Source organism: Adiantum capillus-veneris, chromosome 6 (genome assembly GCF_014529385.1).
Source record: "Adiantum capillus-veneris isolate H3 chromosome 6, ASM1452938v2, whole genome shotgun sequence".
NCBI classification, from domain to species: domain Eukaryota; kingdom Viridiplantae; phylum Streptophyta; class Polypodiopsida; order Polypodiales; family Pteridaceae; genus Adiantum; species Adiantum capillus-veneris.
In genome coordinates this window covers 155086604-155112845 of record NC_140936.1, presented here as the reverse complement: position 1 = coordinate 155112845, position 26242 = coordinate 155086604, and the positions used below count along the sequence as shown (strand labels likewise).

At 40.4% G+C, this 26242-nt stretch overlaps 2 protein-coding genes across 3 annotated transcripts in view; one reads left to right on the top strand and one right to left on the bottom strand.

Moving 5' to 3' along the window:
• The first annotated feature begins 4320 nt into the window (after window positions 1-4320).
• Window positions 4321-5684, top strand: LOC147456538 (uncharacterized). Its single transcript, XM_086515497.1, has 2 exons — window positions 4321-4812; window positions 5466-5684. The coding sequence occupies exons 1-2, from the start codon at window positions 4321-4323 to the stop codon at window positions 5682-5684; spliced, it is 711 nt and encodes a 236-aa protein (XP_086371623.1).
• Window positions 5685-20169: 14485 nt separating this feature from the next.
• LOC147456537 (uncharacterized) overlaps window positions 20170-26242 on the bottom strand; it is a 92298-nt gene continuing 86225 nt past the window's right edge. For both annotated transcript variants that reach the window (XM_086514971.1, XM_086514972.1), the window contains one exon: window positions 20170-22269. In XM_086514971.1, coding sequence (XP_086371097.1) covers window positions 20781-22244 — 1464 coding nt within the window. In that variant the 5' untranslated portion in view covers window positions 22245-22269 and the 3' untranslated portion in view covers window positions 20170-20780. The remainder of the gene's footprint in view (window positions 22270-26242) is intronic.

Genomic DNA, 26242 nt, shown 5'->3' with positions numbered 1-26242 from the left:
AAAGCTTGGTTTTTTTCAAAGCATGGCCTCATAAAGCTTGTCGGCATGCAATAGTGGTGCAGTGGCTTACGAGAGAGTACTCCCTATGATCGCAAGGTCGCAAGCTTGATTCTACGCTAGTACATGCATGGTAAAATTTATTTAAAATTTTGCATCTGGCAGATCTTGGGAGGAGGGAATTTGCAAAGATCCCCTGTAATGACATAGGAAAAAGGATCTAGTAGGGTCTGGGAAGAGAATGCTATGAATGTAGCTAGAGGATCTGATGAGAAAAAAAAACAGCACGTCAAGATTGACATGGTTGATGCCATTAAAAAGGATCTAGGATGGAAAATTTTTTGAATGAGATATTTGAATCTCTATTGAAGGATCCAATTGCTAAAAGACAGTGAAGGCCAATAGAGGCATGGTACTCTGAGGGAGCTTTCTAGAGGGATATTCATCCATTTCAGATAGTATTTTTGAAAATAAGCAAGGCAAGTTTTGTATTGAAATATGTGAAAGGATCAAAAGTTGACTATTGAACTAGATGACATTAGAAGGACATTACCTGAGGCTGCTAGTTTCTAAGGAAGCAAAGATAGAAGAAATTTTAGGTGATGGCAACAAAATGGTTTCATATTAATCATGTCAAGTTATCAGTCATTCAAATTGACTACAAGGTAGAAAAATAGTGGGAGGCTATCAAGAGTCGTTCTAGGTGGGGGTGCTAGAGGAAATATACTAGGTGAGCATATCAAACAATAAAAGTTGGGAATTACAGAAATGAAACCTGCACCCTTAAAAATAAGGATGGTAGATTAAAGGATAGTACCACCTAGTAGCTTAGTCGAAAACTTCTGGATTAAGGTAGGGTCTGAGAAGCTAGCTCTCTGGTAATGGACGTGATCAGTGCCTACAGCAAGTTGTTGGGTAGACCTTGGCTCAAAAATGCAATGGTGATACACGACTATGTTGGCCAGACACTAACTATATAAGGGCTAAATAGAACGATTCCATTTAGGACAAATAACACCAGAAGTTGGAAACAAGCCATGCAATCAGAGGAATTATGTAAAGAAATATGAAATTAAAAAGATACAAAGAATTCTAACATCAATGAGCATCTTTCCCATTGAAAAAATAGACCTAACTGTGGTACTACTAGATCAAAAGAAGACACTTTAAAATAGAGAAAAATACTTGAACAACTTCACTAAATCAAACCAAGGGGAGAGAAGAGTTAATATGGATTACATTACTTTATTTGAGAGAAACAACCAACTACCTAGGGAAACATCAAAATGTCGCAAAACGAGTCACACAAAAAATCTGTAAATTTTTTGTTGGGGATTTGTTCTTAACAGAGCGTAAGAAAATGAATTTTCTCTTATAAACTTCACCAAGTAGTTTGCATCTAGAAGAGTTTTCTTAATAGAAGGAACTTTTCCAATGTCCTTCAATAGAAGATTCAAAGTGTGGGCAACACATTGAACCCATGTAATCTCTAGATACTTTGCGTCTATTGCTTTTCCAACTGCTTTGTATTTAAATGCATTATCTGTGATAATGGCTGTCACATTTTTAGGCCCCCCTACTCGTCTGATCAAACGCTCATATACACTAGCAAGATATCCACTAGCTTTTCCTTTCAGAGATGTATCGAGCACTTCAAGAAAGATGGATTCTCTTGGACAATCAACATCACATTAATCAATGGTTTCTTTTGACAATTTGTCCAACCATCTAGAGTGATTGTGCATCCATATTGTGGCACATAATCAAGATTTGTGCACTTTAAATTATTCTATGATGTAGCTTTCACTTTATCTAAATATTTTGTATGCATCTTATTATAATCAGAAACCCTTCTTCACTGTGCTCATTAAAGCATCTTTGAAGATATGATTTTGAATGACATTAAAAGGAACTCCACATGAAACAAATGCTTGCGTCCGATGGAGTTCAAGCAACCATTTTTATCAAATGCATGATGCAAAGTAGAACCACTTGTTGCAGGTTCTCCTCCAGCCCCTGCTTCACTTCGGCTTATGTTAGCAGAGCTTGCAGTGGGATTAGAGCTACAAACCCCAACAAACGATGAATGATACCCTCCTTGGTTATAAGCAAGGGTCAACGGAAGGTTTTGATTATTCTCGAGTGCCATCTCCATGTCCCTAGCCATAGATGGAGAGCTTGCGGTGGGATTAGAGCTACAAACCCCAACAAACGATGAATGATACCCTCCTTGGTTATAAGCAAGGGTCAACGGAAGGTTTTGATTATTCTCGAGTGCCATCTCCACGTCCCTAGCCATAGATGGAGCCATCATTTTGGGACCACCCTTTTTCTTGCCCTCAAGATGTACTCTCTTTTCCTTGAGCGCCCACCCAAGAAATATTTGTTCAATACCTCTAGGGGTTTTTGCAAGCTTCTGCCACGTTTTCAGGAATTTTGAACACATGTTCTTTTATCCTGTGTGCATTTTCACTAAAATGATGGTTGCAAGACTTACACCTCAACTTTGTTGTAGTCTTTTCGCTGACCAATTACTCTATGCACAAAAAGTCCACAATGTATCGTCCTCAAGCTAATGGATAGGCTGAAAGCACAAATAAGACCTTGGTGAAGATATTGAAGAAAATTGTTCAAGACAACAAGAAGGATTGGGATCAGAAACTTGATTCAGCATTGTGGTCCTTTAGGACAGCTTTCAAGGTCACCAGAGGTATGACTCCATTAAAATTGGTGTATCGTCTAGAAGATGTGGTCCCTATGGAATTTGTGGTTCCAAGCCTTCAAGTAACTGCAAAAAAGATGAGTCCCAAATTGTCAATCAGGTACAGGAGCAAATATTTGATGCACTTAGAAGAGGACAGGTTGATTAGTTCATATATATCTGAAGTGATTCAGAGAAGGAGGAAAGCTTGGGTGAGTATGAATGTTAAGTTTAAAGTTTTCCTGGTTGGAGATTGGGTAATGTTGTATAACTCCATATTAGGGCCACATCCAGGCAAGTTACCTTTGAGGTATATTGGTCCATATAAGATTGTCCAGGATCTTAGACAGGGAACATTCATAGTTGCTGATGTTTTTGGTACCAGAGTCCAGAAACCTATTAATGGTTTTAGATTAAAGAAATTCCAAGGGAAACCACCCCATTTGGAATGGCCTTTAGCAGGATTGGTTCAATCAAAAGAGTTTGCAAAAAGTGGTCAGGGAAGCAGGTTTGGAGCTCATCAATTTAAAAAGAGGATGACCAACAACACTGAAGAGGTTAATTGTACAATGCATAGTAGTTACTAACAAGACAGAGAAATCTGAGTTCAGAGTGGTCAAGTTGGATTTTTGGAATACCTGAGGTCGGAATTTTGCTGATCAGATATTTTTGGTCGGATTTTTAAAGGCAGATTTGCAGATTTACTTCAAAAAGCAGGGTGATTCTCCATTAGCTGAAATTATAGCGCAAAGCGTACTATTTGGCTTGAGTAAAAAGTAGGGTGTGCTACCCGAAGGTGCGAACCATCAACTCTGTCGAGCTCTACACTCTCTTATGTTTTGCCAGATTTCTTCAAGTACACACCCACCCTACACACCCTTCAAGCTATGGTGAGAGGGAAGTCTAACACTGGCACGTAACCCAAGTTGGAGCTTGATGAACCGCCGAGAAGATTGCGTCACATGGGACAAGTGCCGACTGTCGACATCAGTAGCCCTGAGGAGGAGGAAAATTCAGGAGAAGAAGAAGCGGTTGCAAACACCCCTCTAAGCACAACGAAATTGCAGCAGTCATTCATGGATCCTTTTATGGATTTTAAGGTATCTCTAGACTTGGCACTAGAGTCCAATGTGACATGGTTAGAAAAAATAGGGTTGTATGCATTTGCAACACTTCCATGGGAGGAATGGAAATTTAACTACTATGCAAAATCCCAACTGGATATTTTTCGAAAAACCAGAGGTATGATTTCAAGTATAGTAGCTTTTACCACGGAATTGATTTCACAAGTATTTCATTTACCACTGAAGGGTATCCTCACAATCCCTAAGTGTTCCGATGCTATGTTGAAAATGGAGTTTGGGCATACAAAGGGTAATAGAAAGTATTACATGCTGAATAATGTAAATTATGGTAGGAGAGAGCAGCTCAAATGGTATTTGGAAAGATTATGCTTTCTCATCAAGTTTAATTATATGTCAAAGGAAAATTATGGACCATTATGTTTCTCAGAACAGGGGGGTACAGTAAATTGGGCAAATTGGTTCTATGATAAAATTACAGCTGAGGTTTACATGTCAGACAAAAGAAAGGCTCAGAATTGCAGCAGATTGTCAGCAACTATGTTCAGTTTTTCAAACAAATCCCTGGGTGAACATAATGGTGCAGATGAGCAAACAGGTGCAAGATTGTTGAGCAAAACAGAGATGTTGAAGGATGATGAGAATTCAAACCAAAAGGTACAGCTGCTAGCAGATGTGCAGGAAAAAGTGTCTTCCTTTAAGTTTTTGGTACAAGCAGGGTATTTAGAGGAGGAAGCATTGAAGGCAGTACAAAATACAGAGATGAGTGAATCTGTGAAGAAACTCGAGGCTCCAATCATTAAATCTAATGAGAAGGTGCCAACAACTAAATTGGGAAAGGTGTTCACACTCTCAAAGAAAAGAAAAGTGGATTCAAAAGTGTTCGAAGCAATAAGACAGTTGAACTTTGAAGCAAGCACTGTCAAGAAGGTGCAACATGGTGTTATCATTGAAGATGCAGGGATGGCTATACACATTCTAGGGGAGGTTCAACAGTTTTTGAGCAGGCAGCAAACACAGTTGGACAATCAGGTGCAGTCCATGTCAAAATGGGAAATGCAGAGGTATTATTGCATGAACAACTTGACATTGTGCATAATTTGAATTTGGAGATGGAAAATTTAAAGTTGAAGCATAAAGATGAGATGAAAGATGTTTTGATGCAGCATAAGGGTGAAATAGAAAAGGTAAAAATGTCTTTGGGGATGTTCAGAGAATGGACAATGACTCTGGAAGGAAAAGTGAACCATGAGCTGGAGCAATTGGCCAGCAAAAATGCAGATTTGCAGGTTCAGAATATGATGTCTGAAGAGAGGCTTAAACCTTTGTTGGATATGGAGAAGAAGGTTTTGAATCAAGAGGAGCTAGATATCAATGGAGTATTGATGTCAGAAGGGGATGTACAGGTACTTAGGCAGCAATTGAAGAGTACAATGCAAGAGGCATGGACAACAATGAAAGAGAGATTGACCATTGCCTTGAAACACCCCTATCAGATGGCTAGAACTGGTTTTGTCACTACACATGAATTTGACTTGATGATGGAGGTGGAACAACTCAAGAAGGAAAGAGAGCATTGGATTCAGCAGGTCCAAGGACTGAAAGCAAAACAGAAGGAGAAGGTGGTAGTCGAAGAGGAGCAACAGAAATCAAAATTACCTGAATGTTCAAAAAAACCATTGCAGGAGACGAAAGGTCAAGAATCAGAGCAGAAAGTGAATGCTCAACATGAATTAGAGTTACATGATATTGAGTTAGCAGATTTTACAATCCAAGTTCATGACAATTCTGAGCAGGTGGAGGTTTCTTTTGATGCAGTTTTGCAGGTGATGATGTTTTTGAAGCTACTGAGAAGTGAAGAATGCTTTAGCATTTATAGACTGAGTAGAATATGTAATTTTTGAAACTGTTTTGGTCATACTTTGTTTTGGATCAAAGGATATGTGAATCCATGTCGGATTTCTTTGAAATCCACCACCAGGTTGTACCATGTGTTGAAAGGGTAATAGAATATCAGAATAGTGCTCAGTCGGATTATGTAATGCTAGTTGGAGTTAGTCTTGGTCGGAATATGGTTTGGTCAGATTTTGCTCAGTTGGATATGTATGCCAAGAACATTCAGTTAGACAGTTGTAACTCTTTCTATGGTAGACGTCGTGGGCAACAAACACACAAGAGTCGAGATGTAACTAAGCTTTTAATCAATAGAGTTTCCTTACTGTGTCTAATCTTCTTCTCTTTGCTCTGACTTTGCTCTGTCTCATTGTGTTCTCTGATGAGTCTGATTATGGAGTGAAGTTTGATTCTCTGTGGAGAGTATGTTTGTTGAGAGAGATCATTGTGTTGTTGAACCCCAACGTGCAACATGGGATGGTTATTTTTGGATAGGACTAAAAATTGTTGGACTATTTTGAGCTCAAGTTCATTCAGTACCCTAGAATTGGGATTCGATGGGAGTAAGTCTAGAGTGAGTGGGAGGACCCACTGATGCATTTAGAAATCAGCCTAGTCCCGGTAGGCCTAATACCAACAGAAAAGGAGGAAGCGTTATGTATTTAGGATGCGATCAAATAAGAGAGAAATATGTGATATAATGAAGGAATCTTTCTAATTGCTTGGTAAAAAGGAACTTTGGAAAGGCTAGGAACCTAAATGGGCTATCCCACAATTGTCCTCATCAGTCAAAGGATTGTTCTATTTCTTATATTATTTATCTAAAAGGAACATAGAGTAGATTAATTTTCTTAAAACGATTGGGGAAAATTGTGTAAAGGTGCCACCTCCACACATGCAAAGGAGACACGATACTCGAGTCTTGGGATGAGGTCCGAGGATAGGGATATTCTTAGAAAGTATATGTGGTTGCTTGGAAAACAACTAGATAACTTTAATAATACTAAAGCAAAAAGGGATTAAAATATTCTAAACGGGAAAACGGTGGGAACAACTTGATACATGCACACTTGTAAGGGTATGAAAAATTTTGCATGCTGCTTTCAAATGCTTGAAAGGTATTCTCGGTTTGATTTGATTGGAATCATGTTTTTCTAGTATCATAGTACTACCTTGGAAAGGTGCATTTATCGAGCTTGCATCTCTAGTAAAACCTGCTCTTCAAAACTCGCATCTTTGACATCGGCAAAATCACCACTTCAACTTCAAACATGAGCTATCAGACACTCCTCCATGGGGGACACCTGAAGATGGAGAGGTCGAGATGCTTGAGGGAGATTGAATGGAGGAATCGAGGCCTATAGGTGATGACATGCAGGTGAAGATGGTATGTGGGGCTATGCTAATGGCCATTCTTGTCAAAGTGGCAATGGAGTGTGCAATGATGGTACAACTAGATGCAAGGTTTTTCCAGAAAGGACAAGGTGGCCTCGCCTATGTAAGAAGACCAGGATGATGTGGTATGGGGTGAGTTTCTATCATCCTTAGTTGAGGATGATGCAATGATCTAATGGGTGGTTGAAGAGTAGGTAATTGAGTTGACAAGCATGAGGTGTTGGTCCACTGTGAACGGCCAATGAATGAATAAGGGCTTGATGATGCTGGCATTGAGTGCATTGTTGGTGAAGAGGAGAGCATGAAGTCAAAGATGGTTGAGCTACTAGTGCTACAAGTGTTCTTTATGGTAGATGATGGATATTCCCAGGTTGTGTCCAAGATTTCCAAGGAGGTATGTGTATGGTGGTTGAAAGGTATGTTGGTAGGTGCAGCTGTGCAGTGGGCTGTCAAGAAGATACATGGTCCACTTGAGGAGATATGCTTTACATGGTTGGGAGGGAGGGTCAGGTATGTGCCATACGACTAATGGTGTGGATGATGGTGCTTGCTTTGGAGTGGGTAGTATGCAAATGAGTACTTGGGGCAATAAATGTATGACATTGATAGTTTGGGCATGTGGTTTTGCTATGTGCCTTGGCATGGCACTATGGGAGGATGTTGCAGGTGTATGGATGTGACCAATGCCAGGTGTTTGACCTAGAGAGAAGCTATGTTGTGATGCAGAGGGTTGGGAAACTTGCTTGAGAAAAAGCAATGGGTGGCAGGAGCCAATTTTTGTACATATGGTAGCAGGCTTGGTGTGCACATCCTGTTTTCTTAGTGTTGCATTTTTTTAAGGTCAATAAGCAATTTTTTATGTTCAACAAGGGGGTTGTGCAATGATGGTGCATCCAAACTGTGTCGACCATAGTAGAGGGCACAAGTAGATATGTGTGGGCTAGCAGGTGCCCAGAAAAGTGTTAAAGCAGGTATGCAGGTCCTCGACAGGCAGGTGGTAGCGGGAATGCATGCTTTATGTGGTTTCATAAGCCAAAAGGCTCCAAAATGAGCCAGATGAGATGAAAAATAAAGGTGTCCAGATTTCTATAATGATGCTTTGATATGTAGTGCTTGAGAGGTTGTACGAGCTGGTCCAAACGACTCCTCAAACGGAGTCTCCACGTGAAAGATATGGCTATTTAAAAATAGGAAGCTTTGCAGATCCTTGACAAACAAGGCAGTGGGGACAAGTGGTCAAATAAATTATGAGGTAATGGATGTGAAGTGCTTGTGTTATGGAGCATGTCGGTCTTTTCGGATCATCAATCGAAGCTCAAACAAGAAATTCATGGTCAGTTGAAAGTTTGCCAAGGGCTAGCAATGAGCCAGTTTGATTGCATGGGAGGACGTGCCATTTGGTAGGTTTTGTGTCTTGGATAGGTTTTGATAGGCAGTATGCATCACATGGAGTTGGCTTGATTTAATGGTTTGTCAAACAGAGGCATGGTGGCCAAGATATGCTAGTTAGAAGTCGATGACAGTTGCCAATCAGGTGACTTTTCACGTATTTAGCAGCCTTAGTTTGTGGGCCCGACAAAGTTCAACTGTATAGCAGGGATTTTGCGGGACAAAGTTTGGAACTTGATCTTCTATTGGGGTTTTATAGCTGGAGAATGAGATTTTTGAGCAAAGAATGGCACGGCAGGCAAGTGGGGAGGATTTTTTTTTTGGGGGGGATTCTTTGTGGTGAATTTGAAGATCTTTGGGGGGTGATGCAATATGGAGCCACCACATGGGGGTTAATAAACCCATAAGAAAAGGCAAGCTAGCCAAGTTCGAGGTACTTAGCCCAGGGTGTGGCCCTCTATTGAAGCACAAGGAGATAGGGAGAGGGGAGCTCTCCCAAGTGATGGATATGCCGGTTGGTTGGCACGCTTTGTGGGCAACGCCTTTGGTGTTGCTCGTGGGTGTTGGTGGTGGTTTTCTATGGTGGCCAATATCGGTAGTGACTAACGGCCAACGAATATAATTTGTGAATGTTGTTGATGTGGTAGCCCCCAAGGGGCTTGATCCCACACCCAATATGGGCCCCTTGGGGCCTCCCACTAGCTCTAGCTCTAGTGCCTTGGGGGGGGGGGGGGGGGCTTCCCGTGGTGAAGGAGAGAGAGAGAGAGAGAGAGAGAGAGAGAGAGAGAGAGAGAGAGAGAGAGAGAAGGGAGAGTCAACCAAGCCTCACAAAGAGGAAGTATGACTGCAAATGTTTCCAACTCAAGAGAACACTTGTTCAATCCTCCATGAATTGCTAAAACTGGTTGATGAGGGTCTATAGAACTAAATTTTTCATCGCTTTTGGGTCTTTTGGGAGACCAAGGAGGCTTTTTTTTGCCCGGTGATCAAGAGGATGAACCGTCAAGTGTGTAGGGAGTATTTTTGTGCAATGAAGTGAAGGGTTTCCCAACAGCTTTTCTATGCCCCCACCCCATTTTCTTTTCTACTACTCTTCTTTGTGTGTGTGTCAGTGCCAATGGGTGTGTGTGTGTGTGCACGAGGACCTCTTTTGTGTGGTGCAAAGATAGAGAAAGAGAGAGGTTTTGTGTGTGTCGATGGCATGTGCGATAGAAACTATGTGTATGGTGTGTGAGTGACTAATCCCCAAGATGCGTGTATGTGTGTTTAGTCTTGGAGAGCGCGTGGGCATCTCGGGATGTGTGCAAGTGGTGGTTTTCTTGTGTGAGTGTGTTATTTGAAGGTGTTTTTTGAGAGGATAGGGTGCTATGAATACCCTAGGCTACAGAGAGGCATTTGTGTGTGTGCTAGGTGTGTTCCCCATTCTCCCTCTCCATTGGCATCAAAAAAGTTGCGATCTAGAGGGGAAGGGTGCAAAACCTCGAGCCAAAAAAGACTTGTGAAAAAGTGTTTATGATATTCACCAACCCTCCTCCTAAAGATGGCTCAAAATCTTAGAGCATTTGTGATAGAGGAATCACAAACCCTCTTAAGGTTTTCTGTTGTGCTTGGAATTTGCTTGTTTTATTAAGCAAGTTCGTGATGACAAGATCACAAACTCATAACCAAATTTAATGAAAAAGAGCAATGGAGAACACTTAAAGTACAATCATGAAAGATTAAATCACATAAAAGCACAATACTTTATTAAAACCCCAACATTTTTCATGTAATCGTGTAGCCTCGCTTGTAATTACATAGTCGTAAATTCAAACTATTGAAGGAAATCACCAACTTCCACCTTCACATCGACCATTTAATGACTTTAAGACATTTAAGAGACTCCATATTGAATCCCACACACCATTTCAATTAAGGGAGCCCTAATTCACACTCTCACAAGCTCAGATACAAGATAGTAAAGAGGAGGGCCTGCACTACACATTCATAGAGCATACACATTCATAAAGGGAGCCCTAATTCATACTCTCACAAGCTTAGATACAAGATAGTAAAGAGGAGGGGCTGCACTACACATTCATAGAGCAATCATGAAGTAAGTACATAGGAAAGGGCAATTTTGAGGTTTTGAAGGTATAAGAAAGCATCCCCCTTGATTCCCCATTGCCAAAGTGTTGATGTGTCAAATTTTAAGTCTTTTATACCATTGGCCAAAACCAAGTCATTTTAAGCTCATTTTTTACCCAAAAAATACCATTTTTGATGTGAAAATACCACCAATGTTGGAAAACTCTCTCAGTCTGTGGGATCACTCACATAAGCATAAAAAACATATATATTTATCATTATTCATCACTTTACAAATTTGGGTTACTTTCCATGCAATTTTATGATGATGCATGTCAATTGCTATTTTTTGCAGTTTTGTCCCGCCACATCAACCTTTGTAGGTGAGACGAGTGTGACACCATGAAACAATTGAATTATATAAATTATCAGACCAAATTAATCATGTGATCAAGTGAGAAAGCAATCAATGATGCCACATCCAGGGCAACAACTCCCTAAATAGCAATAGCAATAGTCGATTTTGCATATATCACAATACGTATATTGTTTCTTATACCCACATGCACCGAAAAATTGAAAAGGTGAGGTGAACGTGTTTATTTCACATTGAGTATGTGCCATAGAATAAGATTTACCCCCGCTAAACTTGTGCATCCTTCAGTATGTGCCACAATTTTCTTTGTTAAGCATCAAAACTAACGGTCAGACACCATATCTTCACTTTCATTGTCACTTTGTGTATAGTCAGATCCATCCTCTTATTCACTTGGTTGTGCATCAAATGGATCATCATAAGCTCTTCTTTTGAAAAATTAAGTCCTTTATCTTCCAATGGGAATTTTCAATTCTATCAATTCCAGCTTGCACAAAGTGTAAGTTGCATTTCCATGCACATGCTCAAGAACATAAGAGCCCAGCCATCTCTTTGCAAGCTTCCTTATTATAGGGTGTTGTTACAAAAACACCTATTTTTGTTCCTCGATAGCTTTTAATCTAAGCCTATCCTCTTATCAAATTTGTTTTTGATTTTCAACATTGCATCCCTCAGCCAAGCTTTTGCAAGTTGAAAGTCTTCATGCCTTCTTTCCAATTCTCATGTGCACAATGCAAAGAGGTATTCTCTACTCATTCCTTTTTCACATGGAAATGCATTCCGTGTAAGAACCACATCTTCAATTGGCATCACAAGTTTTTGACCATACATTAGCTCAATAGATATATAGCCATTGACTATACAATGCGCCATAGGGTCAATCTCCACAATGAAAATGGTAGTGACCTTGGCCACTCTATATTTTATCTTCACAAGCCCTAACCAAAGCTTTCATGATTGGAGGATGGCCTCTTTCACTCTTGGCATTTCCCTTTAGGTTATAAGCATAAGTTAAAGTTATTTTAATGCCCATCCTAAAAAACAATTCCCTTACTTCTCTAGCATTTGTTAGCAACCCAGGTAACAAAGATGCTCTAGAAATCAGCCAATGATGTAATATTTGATTTTTTACTTAATTTGGAAAATTATAGCCGTAATCCTTTTTATTTTATTGATTCCCAAAGTGGTTGCATACGTAATTATGAGTCTATTTAAGCAACGCTATAAGCCTCTAGATTGTATCACTTAATCTTTAGGCTGAGATAGAGTTGGTACATCTCTTTATTTTTGACATAAAACCTTATGGCAAGTTATAAAAGCCAACTTTTATATTATTTTTGTAAGTTCACTTTGATAATGAAGCTATGTGCTTTAATAGAGAGCTCTGTGTATTCTCCCTCATTCTTCTGAAGCTTGTAACCCTCTCGTGGATGGTTTGTTTGGAGTATCGTTACTTCCATTATGTTCACAGGTGAAAGCTCTATGCTCCATTGTAAGTTTCTCGCGATGAATCTATGAATTTGTTGTGTCTGAACTCCTTCTAAATCTATTCATAACGTACACTTCATATATCAAAATTTCATTTTATGCATAGTAGGGGTGTTGGGGCATCATTGCTAAAGGTGCATTTGGGTAAAGACCAAACCTTTTTTGCAAGGAGTATCAGTACTTGGAGTTCAATTGAGTGTGAATTTTCATAATGACAACATCTTTATCTTGACTACAAAAAATCAACAAGTGAGTGATCTAGACTGAATCCAATTTAAGCAAGACCTTTAGACATGCTTTAAAACTTTTTGTATTGCAATTTTGTGTCACAAAATATAGAAAAAAATGTGATTTTGGTCAAGAAGATAATGATCGCAATTATTATCTCTTCGATTGAAAGTGTAAGATTCTTACTCAATGACCATACCACAGCCTAGAACATAGTGCAAGTGGACATTGATTCAAGTTTGAAGCCATTTGGACCTATAAGTTATCAGTTGGGTCTAGATTTCACTAAAGACCAAAACAGACACAAAACTTGGCCTGCAAAATTGAAAAATGAACCAAATTTAATGAAACTTTGTAGATGACTTGCTTAAGGGGTAAACATCCAATACAAGCTCAAAAAGTGGAACAAATCCTTGATTTTAACCTAGGAGATAATAATTGCAACAAATCCATTTTGTGGAAATTTTTCATTAGGAATTGGGTCTCTGATAATAGTTGAGTGCCTATGTCAAATTTGTGGTGATTTGGATTGGTATTGACTAAGACTTATAACTGAGTGGTATTTGATTCTACAAATCACTTAAGGGAAGGAAAATTATGTGGTCCATTATTAGCTTTATCTGGTCCAAACTTATTTTCTCACATTCTAACTCATAATGATCGGTTCTTAGCTGTATTTGGTCCATTTTATGTAAAACAAGCAAAAAAAACCAAAAAAAATTAAACGAAAACACACTTTTTACACTATTTATATTGGCGTTTGTCCCCCCCTCCTTTTGGGAGTCCTCTTGGACGATAGTGAGTTAAGGGTAGGCTGTGTGCATAGGCTACAAAAAAGTGCATGTGCAAGGCCACGTAATTTACTCTATTATGCATATTAAGTCAATGCACAGGAAAACATGATGCAATGCAAGGGGTAGGTTTTGAAGGAAGCGATCAAGGTGGTTCATTGGTGGGGCTTCTTTCGTACTTGGGACTTGCTTAAAGGGACATTGTTGCAATTGTGTAGCATGTTGTTTGATAGTGAAAGCATTCTAAAATTCAATGTTTCATCAAGATTTGGGTTTTCAAATATGTGTGGCTTTGTCAGTTTATAGTGGTTTTAATGGCAAGGGTTTTTTGGTTTCATTTGAGCCACCAAACCCAGTGTCGCATTGGAAAAATATCATGGCTTCCAAAATACAAAGCATTTGTTCTTGTCCCTTTTAGATACCTAAGTATCCACTTTGCAGCTTGCCAGTGCTCTTTACCTAGCTTTTCCATGAATTCACTCACAACTCCCACTACATGTGCAATGCCTGGTCTTGTTCAGACCATAGCATACATTAGAAAACCTACCGCTGCAACATATGGAACTTTAGTATAGGCTGTCTCCTCTTGTGTCTTTGGACACATATCTTGGTTAGGCTAAAGTAAGGTGTAGAAACCGATTTTGCATCTTTCATTGCAAACCTTTCTAGTACTTTCTTGATGTAATCCTCTTCAGATAGCTTTAGTGTCTTCTTTGTCGTGTCCCTTGATATCTTCAGACCAAGTATCCACTTTGCAGCACCTAAATATTTCATTGAAAAATATTTAGACAAATCCTCTTTTAGGTCTTTGATATCCTGCATGTTAGCACTTGCAATCAACATGTCATCAACATACAACATTAGGATGATGAACTTCCCTTCTCCCAGATTTTTCGTGTAGACGCAATGATCTGAGTTGCATCTCCTGAATCCGCGATCCAGCATCCATCGATCAAACTTCAAGTACCATTTGTCTTGATGCTTTCTTTAGACCATACAAGCTCTTCTTTAATCTGCAAACTATTTTCTCATTACCCTTTACTTCATATCCCTTTGGTTGAAGCATGTAAATTTCTTCCTCTAAGACACCATGAGGAAATGTTGTATTTACATCCATTTGCTCAAGATTTAAGTCATGAGCAGCCACAAGGCTTAAGACAATCCTAATTGAGTTTATTTTTACAACAAAAGAAAGTATTTCATTGAAATCAATACCTTTCTTTTGAGAAAAGCCTTTTACCACAAGCCTGAACTTGTACCTTTTCTTCCCACCTTCTTCCTTCAACTTATACACCCATTTGTTATGCAGTGCCTGCTTACTTTTAGGCAACTCAATCAACTCCCATGTTTGGTTGCGATGTAATGAGTCCATCTTCACTTGCATGCTCTTCATCCATTTTTATTTGGATTCTTGTTGCATAGCTTCTTCGCATGATTTCGACTCTCAAAAAATTTGAGACCAAGAAGATGGTTAAAGGAAGGAAGGAACCTTTCTGGAGGTTTGGTTGCTCTTGTAGATCTTCGGGGCATAGGTTGAGGCTCCTCATTCGGTTGGCATTGTTGCACATTGTCACCATTTGCACTCCTTGAATCTTCACCGTCCTCAAGCTCCATGTACTCATCACCTGTATCTTTTGTTTGTTTTCTTTCCAAGTAATTTTTATACATATTTTGTTCGTTGAAATTTACATCCCTACTTCTAAAATATTTTACCATCTTCAGGATTCCATAGGCCATACCCAAAGTCAACTTCTCCATAGACAATGAAGAAATACTTTTTGGACTTTTCATCTAGCTTGAACCTTAGGCTTCTATCTATATGCATAAAAGCCTAGCACCCAATTACTTTGAGAAATGCATAATTCATCGGTTTACCTGTTCATGCCTCTTATGGAACTCCCCCATCCAATGTTGTTGAGGGTGACCGGTTGATTAAGTACACAAACGTACTTACTATTTTCGCCCAAAGCTCAAGCGATAAGCCTCTATGTAGCCGCATGCTTTGTGCTCGCTCCATGATTGTTCTATTCATCCTTTTTTAAATTCCATTTTTTAAAGGTGTCCTTGGGGTTGTCCTTTGCCTCGGAATGCAATTTCTAGCACAAACTCTTCCAAAAGCTTGATTGCAATATTTGTCTCTATTGTCATATCTAAAGAATTTAAGTTTGGTACCTGCTTCATTCGCTTTTCACCTTTAAAATATGAAAAACACATTGGATTTATTCTTCATTACATAAACCCATGTTTTTCTAGTCGCATCATCTATAAATGTTATATAGTACAATGAGCCACCAAGAGATGGTGAACTTGCAGGACCCTAGACATCAGAATGAACCAATTCAAGTTTTTTATTTTTTCTTTCATTTCTTGATTTTTGAAATTTTACCCTCTTTTGTTTACTGTAAATATAATCTTCACAGAACTCTAAGTCCACTTCTTTCAAACCTGGTAGAAGCTTCCTTGATTGAAGGATTTACATTCCTTTGGCACTCATATGTACAAGCTGATGGTGCCACACTGCACTGTCAACTTCTGTAGCTATTGCACAAGTTGAAGATTGTGTGCTGACAGTACACAAGTAAAGTGTACCAACCTTTTCTCCTTTGGCAACCACCAAAGATCCCTTTGAGATCTTCTACCATTTGTTTTTTAATGCAATGTTGTGACCTTCATTGTCCAATTGTCCTATAGAGATTAAATTTTTGCAAAGAAACAAGTCTAACATCTTTAAGCTTCCGTTCATTTTCTTTAGTAGTTTTGACACAAATTGTACCTTTGCCGACAATATCACAAGCTTCATCATCTCCGAAGTATACATCCCCAAAATTACCTTTGGTGTAATCTTGGAAATGCTACTTGTGTAGTGTCGCATGAAATGAAGCCTTGGAGTCTACTATCTAGGAATTAGACACATTGTCTAACGAGAGAATCAGAGCGTCTTGCTCTACCTTAACTGTCACATTGGCCTCTGATGTTGGCTTGTTCTCTTGAGACTCTGACTCCTTCTTCTTCTTGGACCAGGAATCCTTCTTTATGTGACCCTTTTTGCCGTAGTTCCAACATTCAAGAACTGACTTTGTGTGTGACTTTCTCCACCTTGAGCAATCACGACCCTTTTGATTTTTGAACCTCTCCGTTGATCTTCCCCTCGTTTTCACTGACAGTGAAGTGCTTGATGATTCACGTGTGCTTCTGCTTTGCATTTCCTTGCTTAGGAGAATACCCACAACATCATCAATCTTAAGAGTCTTTGTGTCTGAGACAAAGTTACTTATAGCCATCACAAGGTTGTCCCAACTATCTGGTAGAGATGATAGTATAAGGAGGGATCGCACTTCGTCATCGAAATTGACCTTTACCGATCGAAGTTGACTTATGTTGGTGTTTAAGTCGTTTAAGTGTTCTACAATTGAACCACTCTCTGACATTTTTAAATTCAACAAGCACTTCATGAGAAATACCTTTTGGGATGTCGATGGTTTCTCCTAGAGGCCGTCAAGTGACTTCATCAAGTCCTCCATGGTCTTTATCTCCAAAATTTTGAAGGCCACCATTGACGCCAAACTTAGTCGAATTGTTTTTAATGCCTTTCGGTCAAGGACAATCCATGCTTCATCTGCCATTGTTGCGAGCTTCTTTGTAAGACCGCTTAGTGGCAAATAAAGGTCCTTCTAGTAGAGATAGTCTTCAATCTGCAATGTTGGTATGAGATACTTTAGCTACGAGAAAATCTTGCTTTGATACCAGTTGTTAGGAAATAGGACGTAGCTAAGTAGATATTAGAGTAGTTTACTTAATGGAGAGAGATAATTTTTCACATACGAGACATTCTAGAGTAGAGAGAGAGAGAGAGAGAGAGAGAGAGAGAGAGAGAGAGAGAGAGAGCACACGATATACGTGGTTCACCCAATGTGAACTACATCAACGGGAAATAGCCACTTAATGGCTTTAGTACTTCAAACCAGAAAAAGTAGGTTACAAAGGGATTATACCCTTAATGGGGCTCCCGCCTTGCTTCACTCTCACCACCTCACATACACCTTGTTTCATCAACTTCACAATGCACCACAATGCGTTTTGTGTGTAGAAGAGGCCTCCTTTTATAGGCCAAAAGAGTTGCCCTCTCTCATGAGAGGCAGCCGTGTGTAGCCGCCCTTGTGTAGACAAGTCCGAGTTAAATTTCCCCATGCGCCCATGTGTGGCCGCCCTTGAGAAGAAAAGTCCGCCTAGAAATCGGTCACTGGCCATTGACTTCTGCCCATCGGCCAACCGACCAACCGACCGACCATTTTTTGATCACTTTCCAACCACCGTCAGATCATAATATTCTGACGAAAAGAGAACATTCCAACAAGACTGGGCATGAATTTTTGGTTTTTCAACGAGTGATTTTTCTTATGCACCATGGCTTCTCCTCATAATAGGGGCCTTACAAATGTGCGTTTTTAAGACAAAGTTACGAAGGGTAAATCAAGCTCCATACTTAACAATTCCAACAAGGATGTGCATATTTTCTCTTGAAAAATATAGAGCTCATGAAACCCAATCTTCAAAGGTGTTTCAGAGGGAACATTTTTTCTTTGGCCAAACTCTGTGAAGACATCTACATCTTCAAGGAGAATAAACTCAAATGTGACCCTGCTTTAGTGGCAAAGCTCACTCCAAATGGGGATTTTCATGGAATGCTCAACAATGCTTATACAGGTCCAAGTGTCCATGGGCTTACCCTCTTTCAATCAAAGAGAGCCGCCTTATGTGGCTTATATTGCATCAAGGAATTTGGACTAGAAGTAAAGCTAAAAAATTTGGTGTCTATAGTGAGTTATGTTGCATATGCAAGTTACATGAAGAATCCATCCATCATCTTTTTGTTAGCTACAAACACAACTTACAAAAAGAGCTACAAAAAGCTAGTGGTGATGGTCCTTCTCAAGTGCATTTAAAAAATGTTCTTTTGAGTGAATGCAAATATATGGATATCCCCTTATGGACTTGTCTCGAAGGAGCCTATCTCTAGCATGTCTAGTTGGAGAGAAATAAGGCATGGTTTGGTATGCATCACACTACTGCTGCTGCTCAACTCACCCTCAACTTCATCAGTTTCATGAGGGAAATTAAGTCACATGTAAAAGATGCAGCATAAGGAGATGGCAGAGAAATTCAAAAGTCGTTAAGATAATGGAGAGGTATCCCTCTTGGTTTATATGATCCTTCTAGGCTTTCATTGCTGCATGATTACTTGTTTTGTGTTCTTGACCAGTTGTAATAGATCCAAAATTACCCCTTTGTACTTTGACCACACTTATGGGGATGGTCAAGGTTGCCCTTATCCTTCCTTAGGACCTTTTATATAATTCAAGACTCTTCCTCCTATAAAATATTTTTTAAAAGTTTAAAGTTTTAATTCAATACTCATGAGAAGATTTCAAAGTGGGACTTCATTTATAAGTTTTCACAAGATTGGGCCATGAAAAATATGCATTTTCTTTGTTTTAACGCATAATCTAATCTATTTAGGTTTAGTGCTTGCACTTGAAAGACCAAAGTTTTCGTATGACGAGCATTTTTTTAGTATTTACATTAAAGCTAGGTTTTTCGAAGACGATGCTCCCTTCTTGTACATTGATTTCTATTATTAAGCCCCCACAATTTCAAAGTAAACAAAAAACGTCTCAAAACATATAAATGCAATAGTGAAGGGTAAGAGAGCAGGAAATCAGAAGTGACATGACAATGGAAAGTCAAAAGATAATTTACTCTATATCTAAAAAGGCGGCCTCATTGTACGCAAATATAGGCGGTTTATTAGTCTCCAAAATTGAATATTTGCTGCATCCAATTATGAAAAATATATCGTTGGGAGAAAAGTACAACTACAGGACAAGATATGTTTCATGCCTAGCACCATTAAGAATGTGATCCCTCCTATGGCTTTACAAAACCTAGATTCCTAGATCTCTATGATTTGCAGATTTGGATGGCAACTACAAGATCTAGAAGATTACGAACATAATAACCTTTGACAACAAAGTGAAAAGTCACAATGGCCTACATAAGAGGATGAGAAAGAGTATGGCACACCATTCAAAGCCCCTTTCCTAGATCTCTAGGATTTGCAAACTTGGATGGTAACCTTTTAGTGACAACAAAGTGAAAAGTCACAACGGCCAACATAAGAGGATGAGAAAGAGTATGATGCACTACTCAAAGCCCCTCTTTATAGAAATAGGAAAACAAATGTCACCTATAAACATAAGACAGAAGAGGCTTTGCTAATGCCCCTCATATAAGAAAAAGGGGAAGTTCTCTTGCCATATGGCACTAATTGACAAGCTTAATCCACCGGTCCACAATTGCTCCGAAGAGTGTGCTACTTTACTAAGGCCTTATCTAGGCCAAAAAGCAAAAGAGAGAAGTGGTATACCTGTAAGACACGTCACATAGGCCTTGGATTTTGGAAGCCAAAAAAGATTGGGAGCAATATTGACCTTTGTGCAACTTGTGCAAGTGGCAATATCAGTAGATTAATACTTTAATCATCCCTAAAATCTTAAGGCTGCAACACCCTTCCAAGGGGGTTTTCCCCTTCCACAGCAAGGCTAGGAAAATGCTACCTGCAAAAAGAATAGTAGGAAGTTTGAAAAATTAGTTGTGTGCCCTTCCAATATCTGTAGAAAGACAAGGGGAGTTTCTTCAAGGCCTTCAAAATGAAAAGTAACGTCACCCTTCAAATTTGATGATCGACTTCAATCACAAAAGATAACAGCAAAAGCAACTGAGCACCTTACTTGAAGTCTATGAAGCAGGCTTATCCAGAGCAACTAATAACAATGCACCACCTCACTCATTACAAGGGGGCCTCACATTCAGCTCAACACTTACAAATATCTCCTGTATTTGAAGGATGTCACATGAACATTGACCTGTTGCTTCTGCAAAAGTGGCAGAAGAAGCAAGGCATTGCCTGCTGGTTGATCTGCATGTTTCAGTCAACAAACAATACCAGAATTCCAGGCAATGGAAGAACTCGCCTCACTCATATCTTTCTATGGACGAGCTCTTTACAAGTAAACATGGGCTTCTGCTCAGTATAACAACTTCTCAGATTTACAATCGATAAGAACAGGCTAATGTAGCCTTCAGTATAGAAGCCTTTCAGTGAAACTTTGTTTACAACATGATATATCAAATACTTGTTAGTTAAGTAGTGAGGTCAACTTGCATGGAAATAATCAAGAAGATGGTATATCACATTCATATGATGAGGCCAAACGTCGTCGTTAAAAGCTCACTTGATATAGACCTGCTCAATTTGATATCTTATGGCAACAGGAGCCTCTGAATTCATTAAAGTGATGCTTGCATAAGTCTCTCTAGTTTGAGCCATAACTCTGATTCCAAAGCTCAAAATGTTGCAGCTGATCTTTTGATATGCTAGGTCTTATGCTCCTCATGGCTTGTTGGAAATCGGTATATTTTAGAGACCGGACTTGATCTGCCTTCACTGTGTTTACATGTGAGCCCAGCTCACGAATTGGAATCATGGCTGCCTCTTGGCATAATGCGTGGAGGTCACTTCCCGAATAACCATCAGTAAGGTGAGCGATCTGCTCAATGTCTACCTGAGGCAAGGAGTACGCACTTCCTCTCAAAAGCTTGCTCAAAAGATCCTTTCGAGTGCTCAAACTAGGCAAGGGCACATAAATTCTCTTGACCAAGCGTCTCCGAACTGCATCATCGATCTCTTCAGGTCTATTTGTTGCACCCATTATAACAACACGGTCTTCATCATTGGACATGACACCGTCAACTTGTATCAAAAACTCCGACTTCAAACGCCTGCTTGCCTCGTGCTCGTTAGAGCTTCTTGCAGACATGATACTGTCTATCTCATCAATAAATATCACCGAAGGTTGTCTGGCCTTGGCAACACCAAAAAGAGCTCTCATCAGCTTCTCTCCCTCACCTACCCACTTCGATGTCAGAGACGATGCACTTATGCAGAAAAAGGTTGCCGATGACTCTGAAGCCACAGCTTTTGCAAGCAATGTCTTCCCATTTCCTGGAGGACCAAAAAGTAACAGCCCTCTAGCAGGCTTTCTTAGGCCTGTAAAAAGATCACTTCTTCTGATTGGCAAAATGACCATTTCCATCAGAGTCTGCTTTGCTTTCTCCAATCCAGCTATGGAGTCCCACTTCACAGCAGGACTTCGATCCAAAATCTCATTTTCAATAACAGCTGCGAGTCTGGAATCAACTCCCTTGGGTAACAAAGCCTCGTTGCCCTTTGCACCTGTCGACGACGTCGCCCCAGAAAATGATGAACTTCTAATCAACGAACCTAGCATGGGCTTGGCAAATCCTTTACTTGAAGCCATGCCCACACTCGCACGTTTCGACAGAACTTGAAGCCTTTGATTCACCTCATTCCGCCACTTGAGCATCTTTTCTTTGTACATATTTGTGATTTCTGAAGCATGACCTGCCGGCAATGATCTGCATACTGACAGACCCTCTGCAAGAACTAGCTGAGCAGCCTTATAATGCTTAATAGCTTCTCCTGAAAGCCCATTTTCTTCTGCCCACAGGGCTTTGTCAATTTCTGCTTTTGCCAGACTAAAATACCCTTTAAGCTTCTGTTCTGCTCGTTGCTTCCCTGTTTGATAAGGTACCAAGGAGTTTGTAGGGTCCTGCCCTTCATTCATCCACGTTGCGTTCCTGTTAGTCTCCTCGGCAGAAGAAAAAACCAAAGAAGAGAGTTTCTCAAGAGCCCACATCAAAAAGCTGAGAAAAGACACAGAGATATCTGCACTGATGTCTTTCCAACTAGCCAGCATACTCTTCTTGAAGTCTGCTCAGATCCTGCAAGCAAGCACAGAAGTCCATAAATAAATGTGCGAATTGACGCATTCATATTAGGACTGCTAAACATTGACAAGCTGATAAAAGAATTCAAGAATTTCAATCATCTTCCACCTTTTGCAACTGCCATTACACGTGAAGCACAAGGTGACTGATCTGCTTACCAAACTTACGAAAGATTTTGTAGATAAGAAATGCATTCCAAACATCATACCCTAGCGTTTTCATAGACTTGTTTTTTAACATCGATGGAGCACATGTGCTATTTTTCATACGAAAAGAGAAACAAGCTCTCCCCTTTACAATTGGAGAGACTTGTTTTTTGTCATTGTAATTTGTGGTTGATTGAGCTATATGGAACATTAGTCTAACCTTGAAAAGATAGGCATCAACAAGTTCACAAACACTCATGATGTTCCTCAAGAGAAGAGAGACATATATGTTATGCTCTATGAGGAGATGACAGCTCCATCTTTTAGGACATGCTCTCATGCTCTGGCTAGTACTAGTGATGGAGCTATGTCATAGGATGCGGCTCCATTTTGAGGATCTTGACACAGATGAGAGTCAAGATACAAAGTTTGAGGATGCTATAGAAGAGGAGGGTGATTAGGAAGATGAGGCTTGAGTTTTGAGGATTAGCCTTCAATGGCATTGGTATTTAGCTTATTGACTACAGCTATGTCTTGTCTTTGTATTGCACATTTTATGGCTCATTGGATAGGCTTCGATATCTTTGGGCATCTATATGGATCAAACTCTAATTTCTATATGGTGGCTATACATGCTCTATTAATTCTATTGCAGCTATATTGCCTACATATCAGAGAAGGCTTCGGCATCCTAAGCTGCATCGCCAGTACTATCCCGGCTCACTCTGTAATGGGGACAGGCACCACGCGCCAACGGAAAAGAACAAACTGAACAACTTAAGCACTTAGGGTCCGAGCCATGAGTATGTGCAAGCATTCTCAAACATCATTTCTCACTACTCCACCTAGGAGTAAATCACCAATCATTGAAACCAATATTAAAACCAGAGGCAAACAATTCAAATCGGCACCAAGACAGGTTCAAAACAAATACCATCCATTTCAAACAAATTCCAAACAGGATCACCAAAGAGTTCCCAAACAGATTCAAACTTAAAAAGCAATCTCGACATCAGTCGAGCTTCTTCTACTCTTGACTCTTGGCATTCAAAGCTGTGTGCATGATTGTGCCGGAGCCGCTAAAGGAGAAGCTTGATAAGAAGGTCAAGGACAAGGGGATCAAGGAAGGAGTCGCAACCCTTGCCATCTCAAATCTTTGGCGACCATGAGCTCCATTCAGGGTCTAACCTGAAACCTGCACCAAAATTTGGGTTAAATTTCTTTATAAATTTGTAGCTGATCGCAGCATGGTCCATAAACTCTTGGATAGTCGAAACAATTATCGATAGACTGTTCCTGTGGCGGTGATGCTAGCCCCAAGATATACCAATCACACTAGACCTCCAATGTTATCAGTTAGAGAAGAGACACCTCTTGAGAGATGTCGAGAAATTTCAAGTTTTAATCGGCACCGAACCAACCCATGCTATATAGCACAACGTTGCCTGATCTCATCATCATTGATTGCTTGCTACTTCCAAAAGACTACAAAATGCTTGTTTTGCATAAATAAGCACTATCGAAAAACCTACAAAGAAGGATAAAACTTGCGATAGTGGAAACAGAGGTCGAAAGGAGCCCAAATCAAAATTCTGACAAAAACTAGCTCTACGAGTTTGTCGGAAGGTTATGATTTGTCGGAAGGTTATGACGCCATGTGAACGCTTATTCAAATCACCTCAATCGAAGAGTGTCACAGATTGCTGACGTCTCAAGCCACTAAAGAATGGAGCCAACCTGCAAATCCCGACCAAAGGGCCTAAACATAAGAAGAAGCAAAAGCGGCAAGAGAAGTTCACACCAACTTGCAAAGTCTTGCCGAGTGGCCTCTTATTAAAGAAAAGTTCCCACCAACTTATGGATAAGTGACCTAAAGCCCTTAAAATAAAGGGGGACCACACAGATTAATCTCTTGCGAAAAAGGTGATGACGTGGCAATTAAACCATTTTTTGCTTACTGATTAATGAAGGAAGAGCTTTTATCAAAATGTGTCGCACCACAATGTGAGTGGGAGGTTTATGCCACACAGCCGTTGACCTGCTCGTGTTGTGCAGTGATAGAAAAATGTCGCACCACAACGCAATAGGGAGCTCTCTCCACGATATGGGTGGTCCCTATCGCGTTGTGGCACGACATCCAAATGTCGCGCCGCAACACGATAGGGAGGCATGTCCACAATATGGGTGGTCCCTATCGCGTTGTGGCACGACATCCAAATATTGCGCTACAACGCGATAGAGAGTATCTCCACAATATGGGTGGTCCCTATCGCATTGCGACGAGACATCCAAATGTCGCACCACAACGTGATAGGAAGGCATCACCACAACATGGTTGGTCCCTATCGCGTTGTGGCACAACATCAAGAGTGTCGCGCCACAATGCGATAAGGAGGTCTGGTTGCGGTACACCCCCTTGCCAGCAATTTACGTTGATGACGTGGCAGGCTATACGAACTTCCACGTTTTACAGTGGATTGCTGTCGTGGCAGTCGTACGGAACTCCCTGTTTTGCGTTGGCATCTTTTTGGCCCTAGAGCTTTTGGGACCAGATGCTTTTGAGTTTGAAGCTTTTCATGTAACTGCTTTTCATAGGCTAAGGGCCTTTAAATATGTGCAGAGGGCTCAGTCTCTGACACGCTTCTCGATGAAGGTGCAGAGCACGAGTACCGGCATTGTACTGAGTTGAAGCAATATAAAGAACCACCGAAAGGGGTGCCAAGGTTTGGGGCCAGTGCTCTCTCGGGTGGAACTCCGCCACTCCCCGTCTCGTGTATCGTCCATCTCTTTCAGTTCAGTTGTTATTTGAAGTGTTTAAAGTTGTTCAGTCTGTTCTTTTCCATTGGCACGTGGTGCTTGTCCCCGTTATAGTGGCATCAGAGCTTCAGGCGTGTGCTTTTCTGAAGTACATCGGTCCCACCAAACAGCAGACAGAGCAAGATGGCGCTTCCAAAAAAAAATTGAAATCGTTACTAAAGAATCTTCGTGCTCCGACCCCAGAGTTATTAGCGACTCCCACCCTTATTTCATCGCGCATCGAGCGCGCTCCCGTCTTCATCGCTCCGTCTTACAAGACATAAGCCATAAAGATCACTTGCAAGAGAAGGATGAAATATTTTTTGAGCCACTGTTTTCCTCAGAGGTAGTGCCATGCAGTGGTGGAAGTGAGTCCATAGCTACCAAGCCGCACACTCCAAGGACTTGGCAAGCTTTCAAGAAAAATTTTGCCCGAAGTTACCTTACGCACGCAACTTATGCATAAGGTGCAGTCACCAGCCATGGCTAAAAACGATGATGTTTTCCACATGTCTCCTAAGTACAAACTAGATGGGGGCAACTATCTCCTTGTTGCAAAGGGCGTTTGGAACATTGTGCAAGGTTATGATGTAACCAAGTCTGTGGATATAGGTTCTGTGGATAATGGTGAAGGTTCTAGCAATTCTGTCACAAGTTGATGTGGCATGGCCAAGGGGTTAGGCCTTTACTGGACCCCCGAAGTGCACAAAACTGGTCAAGGCACAAAAACTCTAGATCTAGCATAAGGCTGACGTGGCAACTACTCCAAAAAAAAGCGCCGCAAATTGCACTACCAGCAGGAAGAACCGTATACCAGATTTTGACATGCTTTCGGGCATGAGTATTTAGAGCTCCTGCTTTTAGCATTGAGATGCTTTTGCGGATGCCCTGTTTTCAGGGCCCCTTGTATCCTTTATAAGAGCCCTAGGGGTCATCCTCTTGAGACCAAGGTTGGGAGCAAGGTTGCAGGGAGGACCCTCTAGCCATCGTACTTTGTGAACAAGAAAGAAATACCAAAAGGGGTG